The 23,512-nt window shown below is 38.9% G+C and overlaps 1 protein-coding gene across 1 annotated transcript; it reads left to right on the top strand.

Annotated features, from left to right (window-relative positions):
• The first annotated feature begins 299 nt into the window (after positions 1-299).
• On the top strand, positions 300-23,192 carry tnni3k (TNNI3 interacting kinase). The gene is made up of 25 exons (XM_061737628.1): positions 300-435; positions 1,473-1,581; positions 1,708-1,793; positions 2,108-2,205; positions 3,186-3,296; positions 3,372-3,470; positions 3,619-3,757; positions 3,963-4,107; positions 4,193-4,297; positions 4,383-4,477; positions 4,567-4,716; positions 4,798-4,881; positions 4,966-5,022; positions 5,811-5,903; positions 5,992-6,049; positions 6,144-6,338; positions 8,679-8,783; positions 8,875-8,927; positions 12,587-12,639; positions 13,162-13,294; positions 13,642-13,751; positions 18,382-18,441; positions 18,542-18,711; positions 21,763-21,842; positions 22,109-23,192. The coding sequence occupies exons 1-25, from the start codon at positions 396-398 to the stop codon at positions 22,186-22,188; spliced, it is 2,508 nt and encodes an 835-aa protein (XP_061593612.1). The 5' UTR covers positions 300-395; the 3' UTR covers positions 22,189-23,192.
• Positions 23,193-23,512: the final 320 nt, after the last annotated feature.

Below are 23,512 nucleotides of genomic sequence, written 5' to 3'. Positions count from 1 at the left end.
CATCTCTGACTTGAACTGTTCTGTTTTGAACAGATTGAACTGCAGCGGTAGATGTTCATGTTGAACATGGAGAGGCATGTCAAAATGCGTGCTGTGGAAAAAAGATCATTGGTCATCTTTATCATAATCATTACCATTTTCTCCCATCAGTCTGTGCAGGACAGGAGACACCAATGAGCTTTCTTGTTTCATGCTGCATGTGAATTTACATAGTGGAGAAAGATCAGCTGTCAGAGTCGAGAGGCATTCCATTCAGAGGTGCCTATTTTTAGCTTGCAGACATGATCCCCCTTTATCTGGACATATTCAATTGTGGCAGAGTGACTGACTGTATTCCTCCCTTACACTGCTTCACCAAACTACACAGCACATAGAAAAAGAAAAGGACCTGTTCGATGGGAAATTACAAATCAAGACCGTCTCAGACGTGTACAGGTAATGCTAAAGAGCTTGTTCTTTTTTATTATTATCATATTTTAGCATTTGTGTTTACACATCTGAGAAGCTGGTAAAGACAGAGAAAGGGTTGAGGAAAATTAGTTTTATGCTTAGCGACCGTCAGTTTTATAAATGTAAACACTTTATTGTTACTAATGATCAGAGGTGTCTTCAGTATTCACATTCATTACTCAGGTAGAAGTATAGATACTAGAGTTTAAAAATACTCCTGTAGAAGTTGAAGTATCAACTCAAGTTTTTTACTCAAGTAAAAGTATAAAAGTACTGGTTTCAAAACTACTTAAAGTATAAAAGTAAAAGTAATGTAAGGGGGGAAAAAGCCATTAAGGACAAAAGCCATTGTAAATGAATGCATCTTAGTATAATGCAAATATATTAAAGAAGCATATATGTGTACTATTGAGCATTAACATGTGTTTCAGAGAGCAGGAGATATGATGACTAGTTGCCTATAAGTATTGTAATGGTGCAAAAAGTCAAACTTCAGAGGCATGTTATCATTTATCCTAACCTTTATTGGAATGTACATCCAAGTTTAGTTGCAGGAATCTGAGGGAACGGATGTAAGAACAAAACTGGACAAGAACATCTGAAACAACCACAACCAAATTCACTCTATCCGGATGGAGCAATTTAACTGGATAGTGTTTTTTAAAGGCCGAAATGAAATAGAGTAACGAGGCTGTTTTTAAAATGTAAGGAGTAAAAAGTACAGATAATTGTGTGAAAATGTAAGGAGTAAAAGTAAAAAGTCGTCTGAAAAATAATTACTCCAGTGAAGTATAGATAACCAAAATTTCTACTTAAGTAAGGTAACGAAGTATTTGTACTTCGTTACTTGACACCTCTGCTAATGATGACTTAGCATGGTGCTGCAACACTTTAACTACTATGTCATAGTAACTTCTGTAGAAATCTGGGATGTATTGCTACAGAATATTCCTGCACGTATATTATGATAATCAATGTAATTGAAATGACTATGTTTTGGTTCTGATGATGTTGATGTGAAGATGAGTGGAAGAAGAAGGTGGCTGAGTCCTACTCTGTAATCACTGAGAAGCTGGAGGACGACTTCCATCTTCCCGACAGTCAGCAGGCAGACCTTAAACTTGCTTTCAGGTGACAAACAATCCTTACAAGATCTTACATAAACTGCTAGTGTTTCCTTCCCAGCTCACTTCCTTTTCCCATGTCAGTGGGTTTGTCATTTTCACAAGCGACTGATGTTGATTTTCTGTCGCTCAGCTCGGATGAGGCGTTTCAGAAGGTGAACGTGAGCTATCGCACAGAGAAAGGGCTGTCGCTGCTGCATCTCTGCTGCGTGTGTGGAGGTATGCATGACTACTGGAATCTATTAATAACTCCTCAGCAAAATGTGACAGTGGAAGGAAGGATTACTGTGTTGCTGACTGACATTATTGTCTGTATGACCTTTACGGTGTCAGCAGCTTGAAAGTAAACAGTGACAGTGAAATGAGCTTAAACATAACTGGTGGTGGGGGGGAAAAAATCCCATAGAGCAGTAAGAGATTCAGCAAGTTTTCCTCAGTCCTCCACCTTTTTATTTAATTTACAATCAGCATATGGTTTTAAGAAGTGAAATACTGTATTACTTCAAAGAATGATTATTATCATGTTTATCCAGGGAGCAGTGCACATATGCGAACCCTGATGCTGAAAGGCCTGCGTCCTTCCAGACTGACCAGGAATGGTTTCACTGCCCTGCACCTAGCAGCTTACAAGGTGAAGAGAATAAAAGACTAGGAGTTATCACAATGTATCACTATTTCAATCTTATTGTGTGTGATTGGCAGAGGTGGGTAGTAACGAGTTACATTTACTCCGTTACATTTACTTGAGTACGTTTTGGGAAATTTTGTACTTTTAGGAGTAGTTTTGAATCACTTTACTTTTTACTTTTACTTGAGTAGATTTGTGAAGAATAAACTGTTACTCTTACTCCGCTACATTAGGCTACGTTGAGCTGTTACTTTTCTTTTATCCACATACGCGTCAATCTCATGACATCACTGAGTGATTCTTTGGGAAAAATGTTTGTTTTTGCATGTTTTGTCACATTTACACAGACTCAAACACACACAGAGTTTCTATGAGTTCCTGGGCTTGTTGTAGTTCTGCCTGGTTAAAAAAGAAAAGTACAAAGGCTTGAAATTTTGTGCTACTTGTGCTTAATTAATTTTTTTATTCTGTTATTATTTTATTTATTAAAGTACTTGAATTTACTTTAAGATTATTTTAATTTAAGCTACTTTTTATTAATTTTAATTTATTTTATTATTTTATTGATTTAATTTGCCTGAAGATGATTATTTTGTACTTTTGTCTGTTTGAATGGTTGTGTTAAAAATTTAAATCAGACGTTACTCAACAGTTACTCAGTACTTGAGTAGTTTTTTCACCAAGTACTTTTTTACTTTTACTCAAGTAATTATTTGGATGACTACTTTTTACTTCTACTTGAGTCATATTATTCTGAAGTAACATTACTTTTACTTGAGTACAATTTTTGGCTACTCTTCCCACCTCTGCTGATTGGTTATCTGGTTGAAAGCTTTTTAGTTTTACCACATGGTGGAGTGCAAGTACAAACTTGGCCCCTATGTTCGCTCCATTGTTGACGATGTAACGTTGCAGTTTTGCATTTGAAAGTGAAGACCAGTTCAACCTGTGGGTGTGTTCCTGTTTTGCTTGCGTCCCAACAGGACAACGCAGAGTTAGTGACCGCCCTTCTCCATGGCGGGTCTGATGTACAGCAGCTGGGTTACGGGGCCCTGACGGCTCTGCATGTTGCCACATTAGCTGGGCATCATGAGGTAAGCGAGAGCAATCAGTAGATGTGCACTGCTCTGGTTTGTGGACTGATATTTGGTCATTTTCAACCTCCCCAGGCTGCAGACATACTCCTACAACACGGTGCTTATGTCAACGTTCAGGATGCTGTGTTTTTCACCCCACTGCACATTGCATCCTACAGTGGTCACGAGCAGGTGAAAAGCTCTGACCAGCTCTTGTCTAATAGAAATAAACTTGATAAATTAACCATTTCTTTGTCTATAATCACTTTTTTCAAGATCAGTTTTGTGTGAATCCAAAAGTCACATTTATTTCAAGTTTTTTTTGTTGTTGGTTTCCTAGCTGGCAAAGCTCCTGCTGAAGTTTGGGGCAGATGTGAATGCGAGTGGGGAAGTGGGTGACCGGCCGCTGCACCTGGCGGCAGCCAAAGGTTTTCTTGGCATCATCAAGCTGCTGATGGGTGATGGGAGCAAAGCTAATGGTTAGACCCAAGAATCCAAGTTCACATTTACTTGAGATAATGGTCTGCCAATCAAACATAATTACACAGGTTAATATATATTTTCCATACCTCCACAGTCTAAACCCGATGATTTACTTGTTTAAAAGTGACCAGGGGGTTAATTCCAATGTGACTACTGTAATGATTTTTGATCTTCCTCTAATGTTCCCGCTCCTCTCATCAGTAAATGCCCAAGACAATGAAGATCACGTCCCTCTCCACTTCTGCGCTCGTTTTGGTCATCATGAGATCGCCCGTTTCCTTCTTATGGGCAACTTTGAAGTGCAGCCTCACTCCGTCAACATCTATGGAGACACTCCCTTACACTTGTAAACGGTTTTCAGTCACAGATGTCCTCTATAAGTTATTGGTATAGTGACTTAAATCATAGCAGTGGATGTTGTGTTTCTATAGGGCCTGCTATAATGGCAAAGTTGCAGTTGTGAAGGAGATAGTACAGTTTTCTGGTGCAGAAAGTCTCTCGAAGGAGAACATATTCAGTGAGACTGCACTTCACAGGTACGGTCAAGCAAAGCTGATTCATCTACTGAGTTGTGATCCCCGCAGCCTTGGAATGATAATGAATGCATTTGTCACTTCACAGTGCATGCACCTATGGAAAAGACATAGAAATGGTCAAATTCTTGCTGAAGCAGAACGGCGTGTGCATCAACTACCAGGGCAGAGACGGACACACAGGTGACCCTTCACATGCTTTCAAATGTTCACCTGTCCAACTAAATCCACACTGAGTTAACATCTTCTCATGTGTGCTGTGACACCATTAGCTTTACACAGCGCCTGTTTCCACGGCCACATCCGCCTAGTACAGTTCTTGCTGGACAACGGGGCAGACATGAACCTGGTTGCCTGTGACCCCAGCAGGTCCAGCGGAGAGAAAGATGAGCAGACAGCCCTGATGTGGGCTTATGAAAAAGGTGTGTTGGTGTGAATATGAGCTGGCCTGTCGAGACAGGTCTGCAAGAGGTCTATTGGCATTCTGCCTTCATGTCTTTCAGGTCATGATGCCATCGTTACTTTGCTAAAACACTACAAGCGTCCAGATGATTCTCCATGTAATGAGTACTCTCAGCCAGGAGGGGGTGAGTCACTGCCAGATAAATCATTACCAGCTTTAAAATCCCTCATAATCCGTCAATCAAAGTCTGAATATGGTTTTCTTACAGATGGATCCTATGTTTCTGTCCCATCTCCTCTTGGAAAAATTAAGAGCATGACTAAAGGTACTGAGGTGGTCTTAAGTGCTAGAAATATTCCCTTATCATGTCATGAGACATGACTGCACACATGGTGTCCTATTGCCAAAAGAAAGCCCTTAGGTGCTGATCATGACACTGTCTTTATCTGGCATATTAAGGGGGAAGACAATTAAAGATACATCTATAGCCTAATGTGCAAGAAATGGTTTTGATTAGTAAGAATTTAACGTTTTTAGAAAGCAATGTACTCAAAAAGGACACAATATCAGTTCCTTAAACTACCAAAGATCTCCCTTCATCAGATGGGAGAAGATTCATCCCAACAGGCTGCAGAGCTGTTTGTTTGAATTTCCCAAAGCCTTAATGACATGTCTGTTTCACATTTTGGTGAAAACACCGCAGACATTGAGTACTGCAGCCTCCTTTTCAACATGCTTTTTTAGCTCTCTTCACAGCAGCTACTTTTAGGGGGTGGAGTCAGAGACTTGATTTGAACACCATCCCCTTCTCCTGCAACATGCTAATGAAGATTAGCTGGGTGGACTTAAAAATATGGGATGGCTGCAGTTGACTTTTTTTCATAATATTTTCCATGAAAAGGCAAATATTGTAATACTCTTTAAATATATATAGTATAAATTGGCATATAGTGCAACTACACCAATTAAATTAACAGACCGTCCAATGTCCATTGTCAAATTTAAGCTTCTTTGTGTTTAAATGAATGTTGTCATCAGCTGGGTATGTGAATGAAAATACAAAAATGGTTTCTTTCTGTTCTGAGTTAATGAGGCTTTAAACTGTGTTTTCAGAGAAGGCAGAGGTTCTGGTGCTCAGAGCGAGCCTTCCATCTCATTTCCACCTTCAGCTGTCTGAGCTTGAGTTTAATGAAATTATTGGATCTGGTAGGTCCTTTCCTGTTAGTTTTTCCTTTCAGCTAATGTGTTTACAACCAGATAATATTATTGATGAGGGTATGCATTTCATGCACAGGCTCCTTTGGGAAAGTCTACAAAGGCAGATGCAGAAACAAAGTTGTCGCCATAAAACGGTATTTTCTTTTCAACACTGAAGTGTTTTTGGATCCATTCGGCGGTAGAAGAAATAGACAAATGATAACACTTTCGATTTTCACTTCTCCGCAGGTATCGAGCCAATACGTACTGCTCAAAGTCAGATGTGGATATGTTCTGCAGGGAGGTTTCCATCCTCTGTCGCCTCAATCACCCCTGCATCATCCAGTTTGAGGGGGCGTGTCTTGATGACCCCAGTCAGTTTGCTATAGTCACCCAGTACATCTCAGGAGGTTCGTTGTTCTCCCTGCTACATGAGCAGAAGAGGTGAGAAAGTTCATGTTACATAGAGAAGAAATGGAAACTAAATAAAATAAAATGCAGAGTGAACACAAACGGACATAAGAAATTATTGCAAAGATGCACAAAACGTCCAGGGGGAGATGTACACTGACAACAAGGACACAAGTGAGTAGGTGCAAAATGGACAGCAATCAGTGCAAATTTAATGCCTAGTACAGATGAACCTATTCATAGAACATGCAAAAATACAGCAAAGGAGACACAAACAGACGCCAGTAGGAATCAAGACTGCAAAATAACTACATACACTAAAAACACAAGAGATGTAAACCAATAGCAAAGATCGGAAAATGAACAAAAATAGATCATAATTAAACACAGAATTAAAACAAAGATATACAAAAATTCAGTGTATGGCATCAAATGTGGATAAAAAATAGACACAAAACAACTAGAAACATGACAAACAATAAGGATTAATTTAAGATAAAATCAGATTTTAGGATGAGATCTGTCCCGTGCAAAATACCTTTAAAGAGACAGAAAAAAAGCCAGATAGAAGACAACTCCAAAACAAGGCAAAAAAAGGTAATACAATAAATCCAAGATGACCACAAAGTCACACAAAATGACCAGAGGGAGATAAAAGTGACATGAAGAAGCCTATTCACATTTTAATTGTTTTTCAATCTCAGGGGGCAAGTTAAACATTTACTGTAGTTTGGTCTCTTGCTGGTCACTTGCTCATTTTATCTTCTGTCACAACCTCCTGGGTCTCCTAGTTGCCTCTGCCACGATGTCCACTGTAGCTCTGTGAGCTAATTTCATTGGCACTGATGGTATCTTACCTTTTAGTAGGAGTGCAAAGTTACTATGGCTGTGGGTGAAAAATATGCGCCATGCATAGACATTAGGGTGCGGTTTATATATATATATATATATATATATATATATATATATATATATATATATATATATATATATATATATATATATATATATATATATATATATATATGTATATATACTGTATATATATCACCACATATTCAGACAGCACAAACATGTGTAATGCGCTATATAATTGAGCACGGAGTGATTTAAGACACAGCTTTTGGGTGGTTTTTTTTGTTGATTGTAAGGACTGGAGACTATGGAAGAGTATTAGGGCCATGCAGGAGAAAAAATATTTGAGAGGGGAAGATTTTTTTTATTGTGCACTTCGAGAAAAAAGTAGAAATGTCAAGAAAAAAGTCGAAATGTCGAGATTAATGTTGAAATACAATTTCGAGAAAAAAGTTGAAATGTTGAGGAGGAAAAACTCGAAATATCGAGAATAATGTTGAAGTAAAATTTCGAGAAAAAAGTCAAAATGTTGAGAAAAAAGTCAAAATTTCGTGAATAAAGTTGAAATGTTGAGAAAAAAGGCGAAATGTCGAGATTAATGTTGAAGCACAATTTCGAGAAAAAAGTCGAAATGTTGAGGAGAAAAAAGTCGAAATATCGAGAATAATGTTGAAATGTTGAGAAAAAGGCGAAATTTTGACTTTATTCTTGATTTATTCTTGATTCTTGTATTTCAACATTATTCTCGACATTTCGACTTTTTTTCTCGAAATTTCGACTTTTTTCTCGACATTTCGACTTTTTTCTCGAAGTGCACAATAAAAAAAAATCTTCCACTCTCAAATATTTTTTCTCCTGCCTGGCCCTAATACTCTTCCGTAGGAGACCGCAAGATCACACTTCTTTAAAAAAAAAAAAAATATTCAAATGAAATGAATATTTTAGAAGAAAATACTACTTGTTGAGTTAAAAAAGACTAAAACATATTCAGAATGTTAAGAAATCAATTAAAATTACCTAAACTAGGCAATAAATAAAAAAAGGTACAAGGAGAAACAAAGTAAATAAATAAATAATAAACAAACACAAATACAGTTAATAGATACAACTTCAGGATCAAAGATATGACTCAACAACTTAACAAAAGTTAAATACTGCACAGCTTTTGTTGTGTATAGTTCTCCATCCAAGAGTATTTTATATTAAGCCACCTCTGAAATAAACAGAGAGACCTGGAACAACATTAAAAAAGAAAAAGTGCCTTTGGTGCCTTAAAGAAGCCCTTGCTTGTACAGTGAAGACACCTGACTATTTCAGGTCTCGGACAGTGTCCCCTCATCATCTCCTCTCCTCGGCCAGGATCATCATTGATCCAGATGAAGTGTTGCGCTAACTGTGTGGCCAGGTGCTGCCTTCATAGACTGTCCTATTGATCTGTGTAAAGTGCCGTGTGTGATTGGCAGGGTCCATTGATCTGGCACTAAGTGTTTTCTGCTTTAATGATGTGTCAATGGACAGGCTTATCGACCTGCAGTCCAAGCTCATCATTGCCATCGATGTGGCCAAGGGCATGGAGTACCTGCACAACCTCACCCAGCCTATCATCCACCGGGACCTCAACAGGTCAGAGCGACTGTAATAACACATGTGGGAGGATGCAGCGGTTGTCGAAAATAACTCCTGTCATTACAAAGAGTATACGTCTTCCTTCCAGTCACAACATCCTGCTTTACGAGGATGGACATGCAGTGGTTGCTGATTTTGGAGGTGAGGCATACCCATCTTTGCATCTACATGTTGATGCATCCGATCTGTTTGGAGTTAATTGTGACTATGTTGGAACTTTGTCAAGAAGGAATCACTACTTCTTGTTCCACGCAGTCCATCAGTAGCTTATTGTTGTTGATGTTGGCCAGTCTGAGCAAACACTTGAAGATGAAACTTCCATTATTGCGTTAGTCTACCAAAAATATAGCACCCCCCGTAATTCTGCTGTTTCACTCTGGTTTTGGACTGAATGCCATCCTGTAATTGTCACTGGGGGCCACAATAGCTGTAATTCCTCCCCAGTAAAGTTTAATCAAACCTAAAAATCATATCTTACTTGGTGGCAATTTTTTTCTTCCCTTTAAATATATTGATTTATACATATAAGATATATTTATTAAAACTAGTGTGATTGAAACTGTGAAATTTTACAGTTTATTTTTCTAAATAAGCACTCACGTTACTATGCTGCATTACCTCTTCATTTTGAGTGGAAATAAAAAAACAACAACAATAAAACAACTTTATAATTGTAGTAAGAAGCTCTTTGGTCATGGTGTTGAAAATTCATTTCTACATGTATATAATTATTACAATTTTTCAGCCTTATTGGTTGCATACAGAAATTTCTGCAAAGTTCTTGAATTTTCAGATAGAAGTATGTACTCTTGATAAAATAGTTTTTCACAATTTTACATAAAAAAATATTATTATCAACATTTCACTGAAAAATAGCCTTAATACAACATCTAACAATAATTTCCTTTTTGTGCATAAATGCCAGCATGCCATTGACATGAGCATCACAGCATGACTGGGGATTTGATCTCAAAATAAGAAATACTTAAGTCATATAAACTACCCTGCGGTTTGTTTTCGGCATGTGAAGAATGCCAGATGAAGACGCTGTTGACTGTCTTTGTGTTGATATCAACACTGTGCACTTGTACACATTCACAAAGGGGATGTGTGGGAAGTGATGTACAGGCCAGTGGAAAACTCCTCAAACAGAAACACACTACCTTCAAAACACAAACTCACTTACTGTAAATGCTCCAGAATATTTGCTGCTGTGTTTGTTGTTCAGCTGACTTCATCATTTTTTCTTTTTTAACATTCCTTAGTTATTAGCCTTGGTAATCTCCACAAGGGCTCCACTGCTTCAGTGAAGGTTTAGCCATGTGATAGCAGACAGCACGACTGATTTATGTGTGCATGTCTGTTGCAAGTCGAGTTATGTTGGGTTTTTAAAGGAATATTTGTGTTTGTTAGAAGCAGGGGATGTATGGAGAACTTATGAGATACCTGCAGTAGACAGCGCTCTCAGGTTGAGAGGCTAACAGGTTGAGAGGCTAACAGGTAGGCTAACAGCTGCTCAGAATGAAAGCCGTAGAGGTGCCAATTTTCACCTCATAAGACAATTAAAAGCTCATAAATTTTGCAATGCTTAGAGTGAAAATTGTATTATTTACTGTCCACATCACCATCACTGTTTCAAAACCAAATTACTGCCCATACATTACAATATATAGCATGTACTGCGTCCTGGTATGGTGTTTGTCACTAGTATGTAGTATACCACCTGAAAAACCATGGCCTTTTTGGAATCCACATACTACGCGCTGCACATGCAATATGCTACATTAGTTAATTGACATACTTTTGCAGACCTTGATGAGAAGCTGATGGAGATCCATTCATTTGAATCAGGTCTGGTGGAGCAGGGAAACATCAAGGCCAAATCCCTTACACATACAGAGCAGTGGGTTCTGAGTACCATATTTTCCGCACTATAATGGCCCTTTCGCACTAGTGCCGCCTCAGCTCGGTTCTACCCGCAACGGCCCCGTCTTGCGCTTTTGCACTAGGGGCTGAGACGGGTAGAGCCGCTCCAAGCCGATACTTTTTCTGTAACCATTCTGGCGAGGTTCTATCCGGGCTAAGCAGGGACTATTTCTGACGTCACCACCCTCCACGCCACTGATTGGTCGGGGGACCGGTTTGAATCAGGAAGCAGGAGTCAGCGCGAGGGCAACTGGCGGCTTGCGGCGATTTTATTATAAAGCACAAACGTCTGTTTGGTGATCCAACTCTGAGGTGCAGATGTTCATAAACCTGGGGGCTGAGGAGAGAATTAAAAAAGGGATGTAGATAGGGGGATTGTGGGTAATGTAGTTGGTGTTGCCGAAGTAACGGTGCTAAAAACGTCAGGAATCGTCACAGATGTCACTGACTCGCATAATGGCGACATTGACGAGACGGATCAAAGCTGGTTTTTATTTTGTTAATAAAGTTTGACATACGGTACTTTTCTTCTTGTTTTTTTTTTTACATTTGCTGTAGGATTTTGTAGCATTTCCTGTAGTGCAGCTCCATCATGTAGATACGTAACTCAACCCCAGACACTATAGTACAGTATTTTACCATATATTTAGTGTGCCTTATAATGCGGTGCACCTTATATATGGAAAAAGTTTTAAAATATGTCATTCATTGAAGGTGCGCCTTATCGTGCGGAAAATACGGTACCTGGATTGAAGAACACTGTTGTAGTGTCGTGTGGTGAATCTACTGCACACTGGTATGGTGGTGGTTGTTGTTAGTATACAGTGTGCCACCATGAAAGGGCCTGTGTAACGGCACAAGTGGAAGCAGGTAACACGACCACTGGCTAATGCAGTTCCCGCTCCAGTGCCTCATTGCTAGAGTTGCACAGTGGGAACTTTTTACCGGAGATAGCACAACGTCCAGGCTTTTCCTGCATGCTGCAGCCTGTGCAATTGTTTACATCTTGCATTGTATTACTATACTATAGTAAAAGTAAAAGTTGTACACTGGATATTGTCGTGGAAGTGGCACACCATTCGGGTTGGAAAGTGGCCAATGCCACAAAACAGTCAGACCAATTTGTGTGACTGGTGCAAAAGTGTTGTGGTCCTAGTATATACTACATAAACAGTGTTCTTATTAAACTGTTAGTCTAGCTAACCATCAGAATTCCTCCCTGGTTCTCCAAACTGAGAGTGCTGTGAATGCTGTCTGCTGCAGGTAAGACCTTTGCTCAACCCCACATGTTTTTTTATTTTTATTTTGGGGGTGGGTGGGTTGTTTTTACCATGATGGTGCCACAGTAGGCAGCTTGTTAGCCCCAGCTCACAGCTTGTTTCCTTGTTTTTTCTATGTTTATTTTGTAGTTTGAAGCTTTTTTTTGTACTCGAGCTGTGGTGTAACGCACACATTTCCCCTTGTGGGATCAATAAAGTCTAATCTTATTTTACCGTACATAAAGGAAATTGAAAAATCCTTGATGCTTATATGTATATTGTACCTTTTTTAAATTGTTGAATGATTTACACACTAATCTCTGTGTTTAACATCTACCCATCTTTACGTACAAATACTCTATACTAAATAATGGTACCCGATGGCGGTGAAGCTAATTGTTTGTGATATGTTATATATATCGTCTCTTTAGAAAATGTGTTGATGGCATCAAATTCAAACTGTTATTTAGATTTAACAGAGCAATTCAGCCTTCTTGAAAGCAGGTTTTAAATGGTGACATTAAATGTAAAACAGCAGCAAGTGGATGTTGGGATATTGTTGACTTTATAGTCACCCTTCCTTTAACCCATGAATGTCCCTCGCTTCCTCTGCAGAATCCAGATTTCTACAATCTGTAAACGAGGATAACATGACCAAGCAGCCAGGGGTCAGTGCTGTTTTCTCATTTTGATTTACAGTATATGGTGACACACTCAAAATCTTAACATACAAGTTTTCCATTCCTCTTGAGCCAGATATCTGTGCAGCCGCAGCATCCTTAGAGGAATACGTTACTTTGGAGAAAAAACAAAGGTGTTTTTGTTGATCTACAGGCGTTCAAACTGGAGCTTCTGCTGGCACATGCCGTCAATTATCCTCCACCTAAAAAAGAAAAACTGCCTTCATGCAGATTTTGTAAAATGTGCTGAGTCGGTGCTACATATTGCTTTGCCTGCAGTTTGATGTTAAGTGTGTTGCATCTCTTGAGAGCTGCATGCTGTGACGAACTACTTGCCCTTGCTAGAACACACTGTTTATGTCAGTAATTGGGACCTATTTTATGAGTGTGTGTGTTTAGCTAGATTTATTATATTAAAAAATACATAAATCTTATTGTTCTCTAAAGTCATCAGTTTCCTCATGTCAGCCGAGCATCTACCTGTCTCCGTCTTCATGTGTGTTTGTGCAGAACCTGCGCTGGATGGCCCCCGAGGTGTTCACACAGTGTACACGCTACTCAGTGAAGGCAGACATGTTCAGCTACGCCCTCTGTCTGTGGGAGCTGCTCACTGGAGAAATCCCGTTCGCCCACTTGAAACCTGGTCATTTTCCATCAGATACTCATTAAAGCTCAAACCTCTGTTACATGTCCATGAAACACATACCTGATACAAAGATTTCTCAAATATTGGCTTGATTTTCAGGGTCCCAAATCTATCACAACAGTAATTTGAGAAAAAGTCGAGATTTTTTTTTAAAATTTTGACACATTGTGCAGATCTGGATCATGTTTAATGTTGTTCACCATCTAAAGTTAGAGTGATAGCTTGCTAAATATCAAGAAGTACAAAGTTTCTCAAGATCGAAACACAAGCAAGGATCAAACAAGTAGTCAGGTAACGCTGTGCAATTTTCCAGTTTTCAAATGAAGATGTTTCTCTGTGTTCAGCTGCTGCTGCAGCAGACATGGCCTATCATCATGTCCGGCCTCCTATTGGCTACTCCATCCCCAAACCCATCTCTGCGCTCCTTATGAGAGGCTGGAACTCCTCCCCAGAGGTAAACACCCTGAATTTACTTTTTCTTTAATCCACTCTATGCTGCACTGCACAGTACAACCTCACAGGAAAAGTTTTGGGGATTTTAAACCAGATTATATTATCATCTCATCTTCGTCATTAGCTACACTGAAGCCCTGGGAGTCGAACAGTGCTGAGTCATCAGCTCTTTTAGCACATGCAGGAGTGATAAACAAGAGAGAGCCGTCCCCAGATGATACATTACTGCACGGCTGTTCGCATTTAGGAGCGTACAGGATCTGGATGGTCTTCCCACTGTGCTCTGATGCTCATAATTAGCTGCCGGTGTTTTCTTCTCGGCCCAATTAAGACATATTAATTCTTGGCTGAGCATGCTGGCACGTTTCTGCATCTGGGATCAATCTCGTACATGTTTGCCAGTTTAGGCTGACCGATCTGCCACCTGTTCGTGTTCAGTGTAGCTTCATGTGACATTTTTCGTTTAACAAGAGCTCATTTTTACTAATAAAACCAACCAGTTCATGGCTTTTTAACTAACTTTTTTACTTTTTCACGTTAGATATTTCTTGACTGTTACTTAAAAGAAAACATTTACTTAGTTATAAGCAGTACTGGAGTTGAGGGGGGATGAGGGGGTATGGCATCCCCCCTGAATTAAAAATGGTCAAAATCATCCTCCCTGTAAAACTGTCATCCCCCCTTTCCATCCCTTATGTCATTTCATCAATGAATGTGGTTTTACTGCTATTTCAACATTTAGAGTCATCACCAGAAAAATAACACCAGAATTAAAGCTGCAAGCAGCGATGAACGGGCCCTCGCACTCACGGCCACCGCCCCCCATAAGCATATCAGAAATGACACCACCCACGACTCTCTATGTCAAACCATTCAAAAGTTATAGCAGAAAAAAGGGACAACCAATCAGAAGAAGGGGCGGGGCTAATTCAGGCCAATGAAGGTCAAGGACTCATTACAGAGTCCCATGACACCACCCACGACTCTCTATGTCAAAACATTCAAATGTTATAGCAGGAAATAGGGACAACCAATCAGAAGAAGGGGCGGGGCTAATTTTCACCAATTATGGTCAAGGACTCAATACCGAGTCCCATGACACCACCCACGACTCTTTATGTCAAACCTTTCAAAAGTTATGGCAGAGAAAATTATTCTAGGGGGCGCTGTTGAGCCGTTAGGCCACGCCCATTAATGCAAACCATGAAATATCAAATTTATCGCCAAGCCTGGCTTGCATGCCAAATTTGGTGACTTTTGGAGAACTATCAAATATGGACCAATCAGATGAAGGGGACGCTTTTTCGCGTCTAGCGTCACCACGGTATCACTTTTGAAAGAGAAAAGTAATGCGCGTAGTCGCAAGATGAAGACGCACATTTTGAGGTATAACACACCTGGGTGCACGTTACGGTTCGGGCCGTATTAATTGCCGAAGGAATGGCATAAATTGCGCCAAAATTACACAATAAATTAAAAATGGCTGACTTCCTGTTTGGTTTCGGCCATGGCGCCAAGAGACTTTTCTTTAAGTTGCAACATGATGCAGGTGTGTACCGATTTTCATGCATGTACGTCAAACCGTATTGTGGGGCTTGAGGCACAAAGTTTTCCGGGGGGCGCTGTTGAGCCATTTTGCGCGTAGTCGCAGGATAGAGACGCACATTTTGATGTATAACACACCTGGGTGCACGTTACGGTTCGGGACGTATTAATTCTCGAAGGAATGGCTCATATTGCTCCAAAATGACGCGATTAATTCAGAATGTTTAAAATGGCCATGGCGCCAAGAGACTTTTCTTGCGACATGATACAGGTGTGTACCGATTTTCGTTCATGTACGTCACACCGTATTCTGGGGCTTGAGGCGCAAAGTTTTTTCGGTCTGAACCAACCAGATGAAGGGTGGGCGCGCTTTTTGGCGTATAGCGTCGCCACGGTAACGCTTTTGAAAGAGAAAAGTAATGCGTGTTGTCGCAGGATGGAGACGCACGTTTTGATGTATAACACACCTGGGTGCACGTTACGGTTCGGGCTGAATTAACTGCCGAAGGAATGGCATAAATTGCGCCAAAGTGACACGATTAATTCAAAATGGCTGACTTCCTGTTCGGTTTCGGCCATGTCGCCAAGAGACTTTTCTTTAAGTTGTGTACTGATACAGGTGTGTAGCGATTTTAGTGCATGTACGTCAAACCGTATTGTGGGACTTGAGTCACAAAGTTTTCAAGGGGGCGCTGTTGAGCCATTTTGCCACGCCCATTAATGTAAACCATTAAATATCAAATTTTTCGCCAGGCCTGACTTGCGTGCAAAATTTGGTGACTTTTTGGGCATGTTTAGGGGGAAAAAAGGCCCTCCTTCCGTCAGAAGAAGAAAAAGAAAAAGAAAAAAAATTCCTACAGATACAATAGGGCCTTCGCACTGAAGGTGCTCGGGCCCTAAAAATAACTTATTTGACCATTTTCACCTGTTTCAAGTAAATTTTCACTTGAAATAAGTAGAAAAATCTGCCAGTGGGACAAGATTTATCTTCTCATTACAAGCAAAAGTTATCCTGAAAAAGTCACCGCTACCACGGAGCATCCAGAAATGTAGTGGTTGTCAGTACTCGAGTTGAGGGGGGATGAGGGGGGATGAGGGGGGGATGGCATCCCCCCTGAAATAAAAATAAAACTGCCATCCCCCCTTTCCATCCCTTATGTCATTTCATCAATGAATGTGGTTTTACTGATATTTCAACATTTAGAGTCATCACCAGAAAAATAACACCAGAAAAATAACTTATTTGACAATTTTCACCTGTTTCAAGTAAATTTTCACTTGAAATAAGTAGGAAAATCTGCCAGTGGGACAAGATTTATCTTCTTATTACAAGCAAAAAAATCTTGTTCCACTGGCAGATTTTTCTACTTATTTTAAGTGAAAATCTACTTGAAACAGGTGAAAATGTTGTTGTTGTTTTTTCCAGTGATGAGTCTTGTTTTAAGTGTAATGAGATTTTTTTTTTACTAAAATGAGACATAACTAGAAATAAGACAAATATTCTTGTTAAGATTTTGAGTAGTTTTTGCAGTGATCCATTTTACTTGTCCTGTGAAGGACAGAGTCATATTGATAAGTTCAGAAAAGTGTTTTTTATTGTTGTGTTTTGATGTATTTGATGTAAGCCCAGTGGATATTTAAAGCTTACAGAAGGCTGCATTTAACTGCTGCTATGTCATTCCTGCAGCGTTTCTGCAGGTGTTTTGGTCAGTGCTATTATTTGTAATATATTATATTATTTGTAATCAGCACAAATTATCTGTCCCCATATGATAAAATCCACCATCCCCCCTGATTTTTTTTTACAACTCGAGTACTGGTTGTGACGCATTAAATCAAATGAAGTAACCCTTTGCATTTTACTCAAAGGTGTTATGTTGTGGCAAAAGTATTTGGAGAAACTAAAGTATTAAATAAAAAAATACAAGAAAGCATGCACTTTTAAAGTTCACCCCATAATTATAGTAGGTTGTTTTTCCATTTTCTTGTGTGTTTATATCTTGGTTTTATTTTGTTGCAGAAAGGTAATGGCCACTGTCTAAGTATGTGACGCACCGCATCTTTCATTTACAAGATATAAAACCTCAGAAGTGATAAAGGGTGAAGTTTCCTTTTCATGCCTGTACATGTTTAATTGAACAGCTGGGTATGGAGGTCAGGGTGCAGGAGATCAAAGCCAGGCAGGAGATCTAAGGGACTGTTTTTAGAAACAGAGTTCACCTTTGCATCACGTGGGTGGACTTGAGAGGAACATACAGTCCAGTTGGGATTTGACCAGGGGCGTCAATTGGGTATGGCAAGGTACGGCAGCCGCCACTCCTCGGCTTCAAGGGAAAATGTAAATGTTTGTTTTAAAATACATTTATGGAATTACTCTGTGTCTATTTGTATTGATTATTCTATTACTTAATACATATAGAATAACTACAAATGCAAATCAGAACAACATGATCGATTTCACTAGTTATTATACACTGCAAAAACTCACAATCTTAACAAGAATATTTGTCTTATTTCTAGTTAAAATGTCAAATTTTTAGTAAAAAAAAAATCTCATTACATTTAAGACAAGACTCAAAAACAACCATTTTCACCTGTTTCAAGTAGATTGTCACTTAAAATAAGTGGAAACATCTGCCAGGGGAACAAGATTGTTTTGCTTGTAATGAGAAGATAAATCTTGTCCCACTGGCAGATTTTCTACTTATTAAAGGTGAAAATTTACTTGAAACAGGTGAAAATGGTCAAATAACAAGTTATTTTTCTGGTGATGACTCTTGTTTTAAGTGTAATGAGATTTTGTGACTAAAAATGAGACATTTTAACTAGAAATAAGACAAATATTCCTGGTAAGATTTTGAGTTTTTGCAGTGAGCGAGACTGCATTTGAAAAAGTTCCAATTTTCTTGACCACACAGATAAGCTCCATACAAACTTCTGTGATGAGTATTTGCTGGACGTGTTGATTGATACTCTAGTTAAGTTCTGTGACTTGTAACCTTGCCATACCTTAGCTTCCACTGAATTGACGCCACTGGATTTGACTGATGCCGTTAAAGATTGTTTTTTGCTTTTTCCAATACCAGGATAGGCCGGACTTCTCAGAAGTAGTTTCCAACCTGGAGGAATGTCTGTGCAACGTTGAGGTCAGCAATATCCCTGATATTCTCCATTCATCTCATTCTCACTGCTTTAACTCAGTCCTCTATAATAATATGCTCTCACTTCTGGTGCTGTGTGCCACAGCTGATGTCTCCAGCTTCCAGCAACAGCAGCGGCTCCCTGTCGCCCTGCTCCTCCTCGGACTGCCTGCTGGGGCGAGGAGGACCCGGCCGAAGCCACGTGGCCGCCCTACGCTCTCGCTTTGAACTGGAGTACGCTCTCAACACTCGTGCCTACGCCTTCTGGACTCAGAGGTAGGAGAGCTCAAGCACCTCCTTAGACATCCCAAGGTTGAGAGGTTGAGAATAATTTACTGCACAATGGTCATTGGCCATATCACATCACAGAAACGGAAGTCTCTACATGACGTCTTGGTCAGCTTTATAGCTCCCATGGAGTGTGGCTGATGTTTCTTTGGACGAAGACACAGGCTGTCTTTGGATAGTTGTTGGCAGTACTCGAGATGAGGGGGAATGGCATCCCCCCTGAAATAAAAACGGCCCAAATCATCCCCCCTGTAAAACTGCCACCCCCCCTTTCCATCCCTTATGTCATTTCATCAATGAATGTGGTTTTACTGCTATTTCAACATTTAGAGTCATCACCAGAAAAATAACACCAGAAAAATAACTTATTTGATAATTTTCACCTGTTTCAAGTACATTTTCACTTGAAATAAGTAGAAAAATCTGCCAGTGGGACAAGATTTATCTTCTTATTACAAGCAAAAAAATCTTGTTCCACATGCAGATTTTTCTACTTATTTCAAGTGAAAATATACTTGAAACAGGTGAAAATTGTTGTTTTTACCAATGATGAGTCTTGTTTTAAGTGTAAGGAGATTTTTTTTTATTAAAATGAGACATTTTAACTAGAAATAAGACAAATATTCTTGTTAAGATTGTGAGTTTTTGCAGTGATCCATTTTACTTATCCTGTGAAGGACAGAGTCATATTAATAAGTTCAGAAAACAGTTTTTAATTGTTGTGTTTTGATGTATTTGATGTAAGCCCAGTGGATATTTAAAGCTTACAGAAGGCTGCATTTAACTGCTGCTATGTCATTCCTGCAGTATTTCTGCAGGTGTTTTGGTCAGTGCTATTATTTGTAATATATTATAATATTTGTAATCAGCACAAATTATCTGTCCCCATATGATAAAATCCACCATCCCCCCTGATTTGTTTTTACAACTTGAGTACTGGTTGTTGGTGGTGCACATATAAAGTGAAGTAAATGGTTGTTCTGTAAGAATTTAAATGCAAGGAAAGAGCTCCAAAACCAGTTAATTGAAGGGCCAATTACTTATGATTAACCGTTTAACCGTCTCTTTTTCTAATCAACTTGTTGTGGTTGGTATTTTTAGACATATTTGACGATTTAACTGAAAAAAAATCTGCTCTTGTGGACCAAACTGTCAAAGTGGAGGTGTTGAAAGGACTCAAACAAAAGTTATAACACACACACACACACACACACACACACACACACACACACACACACACACACACACACACACACACACACACACACACACACACACACGCCCTCACTGAGGCAAAAGTGGGGACGATTTAAAACAGTACACGATAAAACAAAGCAAACCAGACAAACCAGAGCGTGATATGATGATAAGTATACTGAGATAAGCAGAAAACAGATGCTTCACAAAAGAAACATGTATGTATGAAGACTCATCCAGAAAAACCACAAATAACAAAACAAAGAACAGAGGTTGCAAAGAAAAGAACACAGGAAACCCAAGAGCAATAGACAGACAGCGTCTATTTATGTGATTAAACTTAAAATGTCACTGTTATCACAGACATATTCATCTTTTCATCTTCCAATATCATCTGAGAAAAATAAAAAGAAGAAAATAAATTAAAAAAGGCAATAAAAGCTTTACTCGATCGAGTTTCGGTTCATGCTTTTTTCCTACAGTTTTGCTAACCAAAATTCCTCACGTATGGTGTCTGGTTTTTTTGTGGCACAAAGCCTTTTGTCCCAGCAAACTGTTGTAAAAGTGTTGCCCCAGTGACCGGTTAAGTTACATTTGTGCAAAAGCGGTGTCACTTGGATACCAAACAAATAAATAAAAAGAAACAAAACAGGGAAAAAAAAGTAAATGCAATATAAAGCATGTATGCTAACTGGACATAGAAGCAAAGCCTCTCTTAAATGTTCTGCTCAATGTGTAAAAGAGCCAGAGCCCGGTAACAGTCGCTATGAACCCAGCAACATCAAGTGGGATTATTATGTTGGGTTGTTGAGTTCCCTGACGCCCCATGGAGAGTTGGACGAGACCTGTTTTTACCACAAGGTTCAAATTCTGAGCAATTAAATAGATTTCCAATAAATGAATGTCACTGACCATAAAGGATTTTCTTTTATTTCATTTGCAATTTTTATTTTCTGTGCTCACCATTTTTGGATTCAGTACTCCTGCACAAAGTTAGAGCAGTCTGACACTAAGGAAGAACATTACATGCTGCATGTCTTCTGCTTGTATAAGGCTCCTCCAGAGGTGGTAGTAACGAGTTACATTTACTCCGTTACATTTACTTGAGTACGTTTTGAGAAATGTTGTACTTTTAGGAGTAGTTTTGAATCACTATACTTTTTACTTTTACTTGAGTAGATTTGTGAAGAAGAAACTGTTCCTCTTACTCCGCTACATTAGGCTACGTTGAGCTGTTACTTTTCTTTTATCCCTTTTATCCACGTACGCGTCAATCTCATGACATCACTGAGTGATTCTTTGGGAAAAATGTTTGTTTTTGCATGTTTTGTCAGCAAACATTGACATTTGTCACTTGTGCTTAATTTATTTTTTTATTCTGTTATTTTATTTATTTATTAAAGTACTTGAATTTACTTTAAGATTATTTTAATTTAAGCAATTTTTTTTATTTTTTATTAATTTTAATTTATTTTATTGATTTCATTTGCCTGAAGATGATTATTTTGTACTTTTGTCTGTTTGAATGGCTGTGTTAAAAAAAAAAAAATCAGACGTTACTCAACAGTTACTCAGTACTTGAGTAGTTTTTTCATCAAGTACTTTTTTACTTTTACTCAAGTCATTATTTGGATGACTACTTTTTACTTCTACTTGAGTCATATTATTCTGAAGTAACAGTACTTTTACTTGAGTACAATTTTTGGCTACTCTACCCACCTCTGGGCTCCTCTCACCTGTCTCTCTGCATGTACAGTAACTGCACCAGTGCATATTCCTGCCCCCAGATTGTTTTGCAGCCGATTCATGATTGCAGCTAAGGTTATTCATTTTCTTTTTCAGCGAGGATCGCCGAGCTTCTGGTGGCCTCTCGCTGGAGGAACTCAGGAGGAACATGCAGTTCTCTCCCATCGATCGAAACGGTTCGTCTGCGCACTGCATACATAAAGTTCTTGTTTTTAAAAGCAGAGACGTGGGAAGTGAGATCCCTGACAAGACCAAGAATCAACAATGAAATGAGTGTGGTTCACTTCTGTAGTTATGTATTTCCTGAAACAGCAAGACTCAAACAGCAGAATAGGATGAATATATATTTTGAGCAAATATCTAAGCAATAGCTCTGATTGTGCCATAAAGTATTCAGGAGAAGCTGACTGTGATGATTGTGTTGCTGCTGTATCTCTCTCAGGGTATGTTTCTGATCCCATGAGCACCATGAGATTCCACTCCTCCTTCAGCAGCGGCGGCAGCTTCGAGGACAGTACCTGAACTCACGTGAAGATTCAAGACCTTTTGTCATCGTGACCTCATTCATTCAGACACCATTACGTTTTGTAAGATCATTGTAATTAAAAAAAAAAAAAAAGGTGGGACAAGCATGCGCTTGTCCCACATGTTCAAGTATCTTTTTCCCCCTTTCCATCATCATGGTTTTGTATTTTCTCTTCACATTTATATTTCCAATTTAGTTTTTGTTTCCATTTACATGGTTTGTGTTAATATGAAATACATAAATATATACATTTGGATGGCAAAACAAAATAGAAAGAAACTGCCAATATCCTTTATTTTATTTTATAATCAACAAAATCACACAAAAGTGTCAGATGCACTCAAGGAAGAAGCTTCGCAAATCCATCCTACCCCTAAACATGAGATTAATTAACAATACATATTTAACATTAAATATTCCAGTGGAGGTAGTGTTAGGAGCAAGAGTCTTTAGACATTTCATGATTTTATCACCAACTAATCATCATCCGCCTAATGCTCGGATAGTGTCCCTGTACAATCATGTCAGCGAGCTGAGTGAAATGTTCATTAACAGTTTCAATTACAGAACTCTGCTGAAAGCTGGAGTGCTTAGATCCAGTAGGTGGAAATGTAAAGTGTAATAGAGGCAAACTAAAGATGCGGGAGTCTGACACCTATGAATTATTCAGTCAACTCTGAGCGTGACTAGAGGAGTATCTGTTTACAGCTAATAGATGGCAGCAGCTCTACTTGATACCACACTCAATCTATGTGTTGTTGTTACTAACAATAAGAAGACATGGTCTGTTGTAAACATTTTATGTAATAGTAGAAATCTCATATTGTTTTTTTGTGAATTAAGTATAAAGGCTGTTAAAGGAGCTGTTGTCATTTAAATGCAGAGGCACAAAAAACACTTGAAAGCGCATGTAACTAGTCCTAATGGATTCATACATTTACATGTTTGAGAAACATTTTATGATCACTGGAAATGCTGCTTCTAATAAAACAAACATCTGATTGTCTATGCATCTGAAGTGTTTTAACTTGTATGAAAGGAAGAGAAGCATCACTGTAGCTCACTGTTACTCTATACCAGGGGTCGGCAACACAAAATGTTGAAAGAGCCATATGGAGTTGCAAAAAATGAAAAGTCTTGTATAAGCTTTAGAATGAAGGCAAATGGTGAAACGCGAAATCTCAAGAAAAAAGTCGAAATGTCGAGGAAATAGTCAAAATTTCGAGAAGAAAGTCGAAATGTCGAGATTAACGTTGAAGTAAAATCCCAAGAAAAAAGTCGAAATGTTGAGAAAAAAATCGAAATGTCGAGAAAAAAGTC

Source organism: Cololabis saira, chromosome 13 (assembly GCF_033807715.1).
Source record: "Cololabis saira isolate AMF1-May2022 chromosome 13, fColSai1.1, whole genome shotgun sequence".
NCBI classification, from domain to species: domain Eukaryota; kingdom Metazoa; phylum Chordata; class Actinopteri; order Beloniformes; family Belonidae; genus Cololabis; species Cololabis saira.
Note: the sequence above shows the minus strand (reverse complement) of the source record. Positions and strands in the feature narration are given on the sequence as shown.

Bases quoted from the DNA above. Each gene is read 5' to 3' on its own strand.
- tnni3k (XM_061737628.1), top strand. From the start codon at position 396: ATGGGAAATTACAAATCAAGACCGTCTCAGACGTGTACAG. The intron at 1,582-1,707 runs GTGACAAACAAT...TCTGTCGCTCAG, and splicing joins GACCTTAAACTTGCTTTCAG to CTCGGATGAGGCGTTTCAGA. The intron at 6,050-6,143 runs GTATTTTCTTTT...ACTTCTCCGCAG, and splicing joins AAAGTTGTCGCCATAAAACG to GTATCGAGCCAATACGTACT.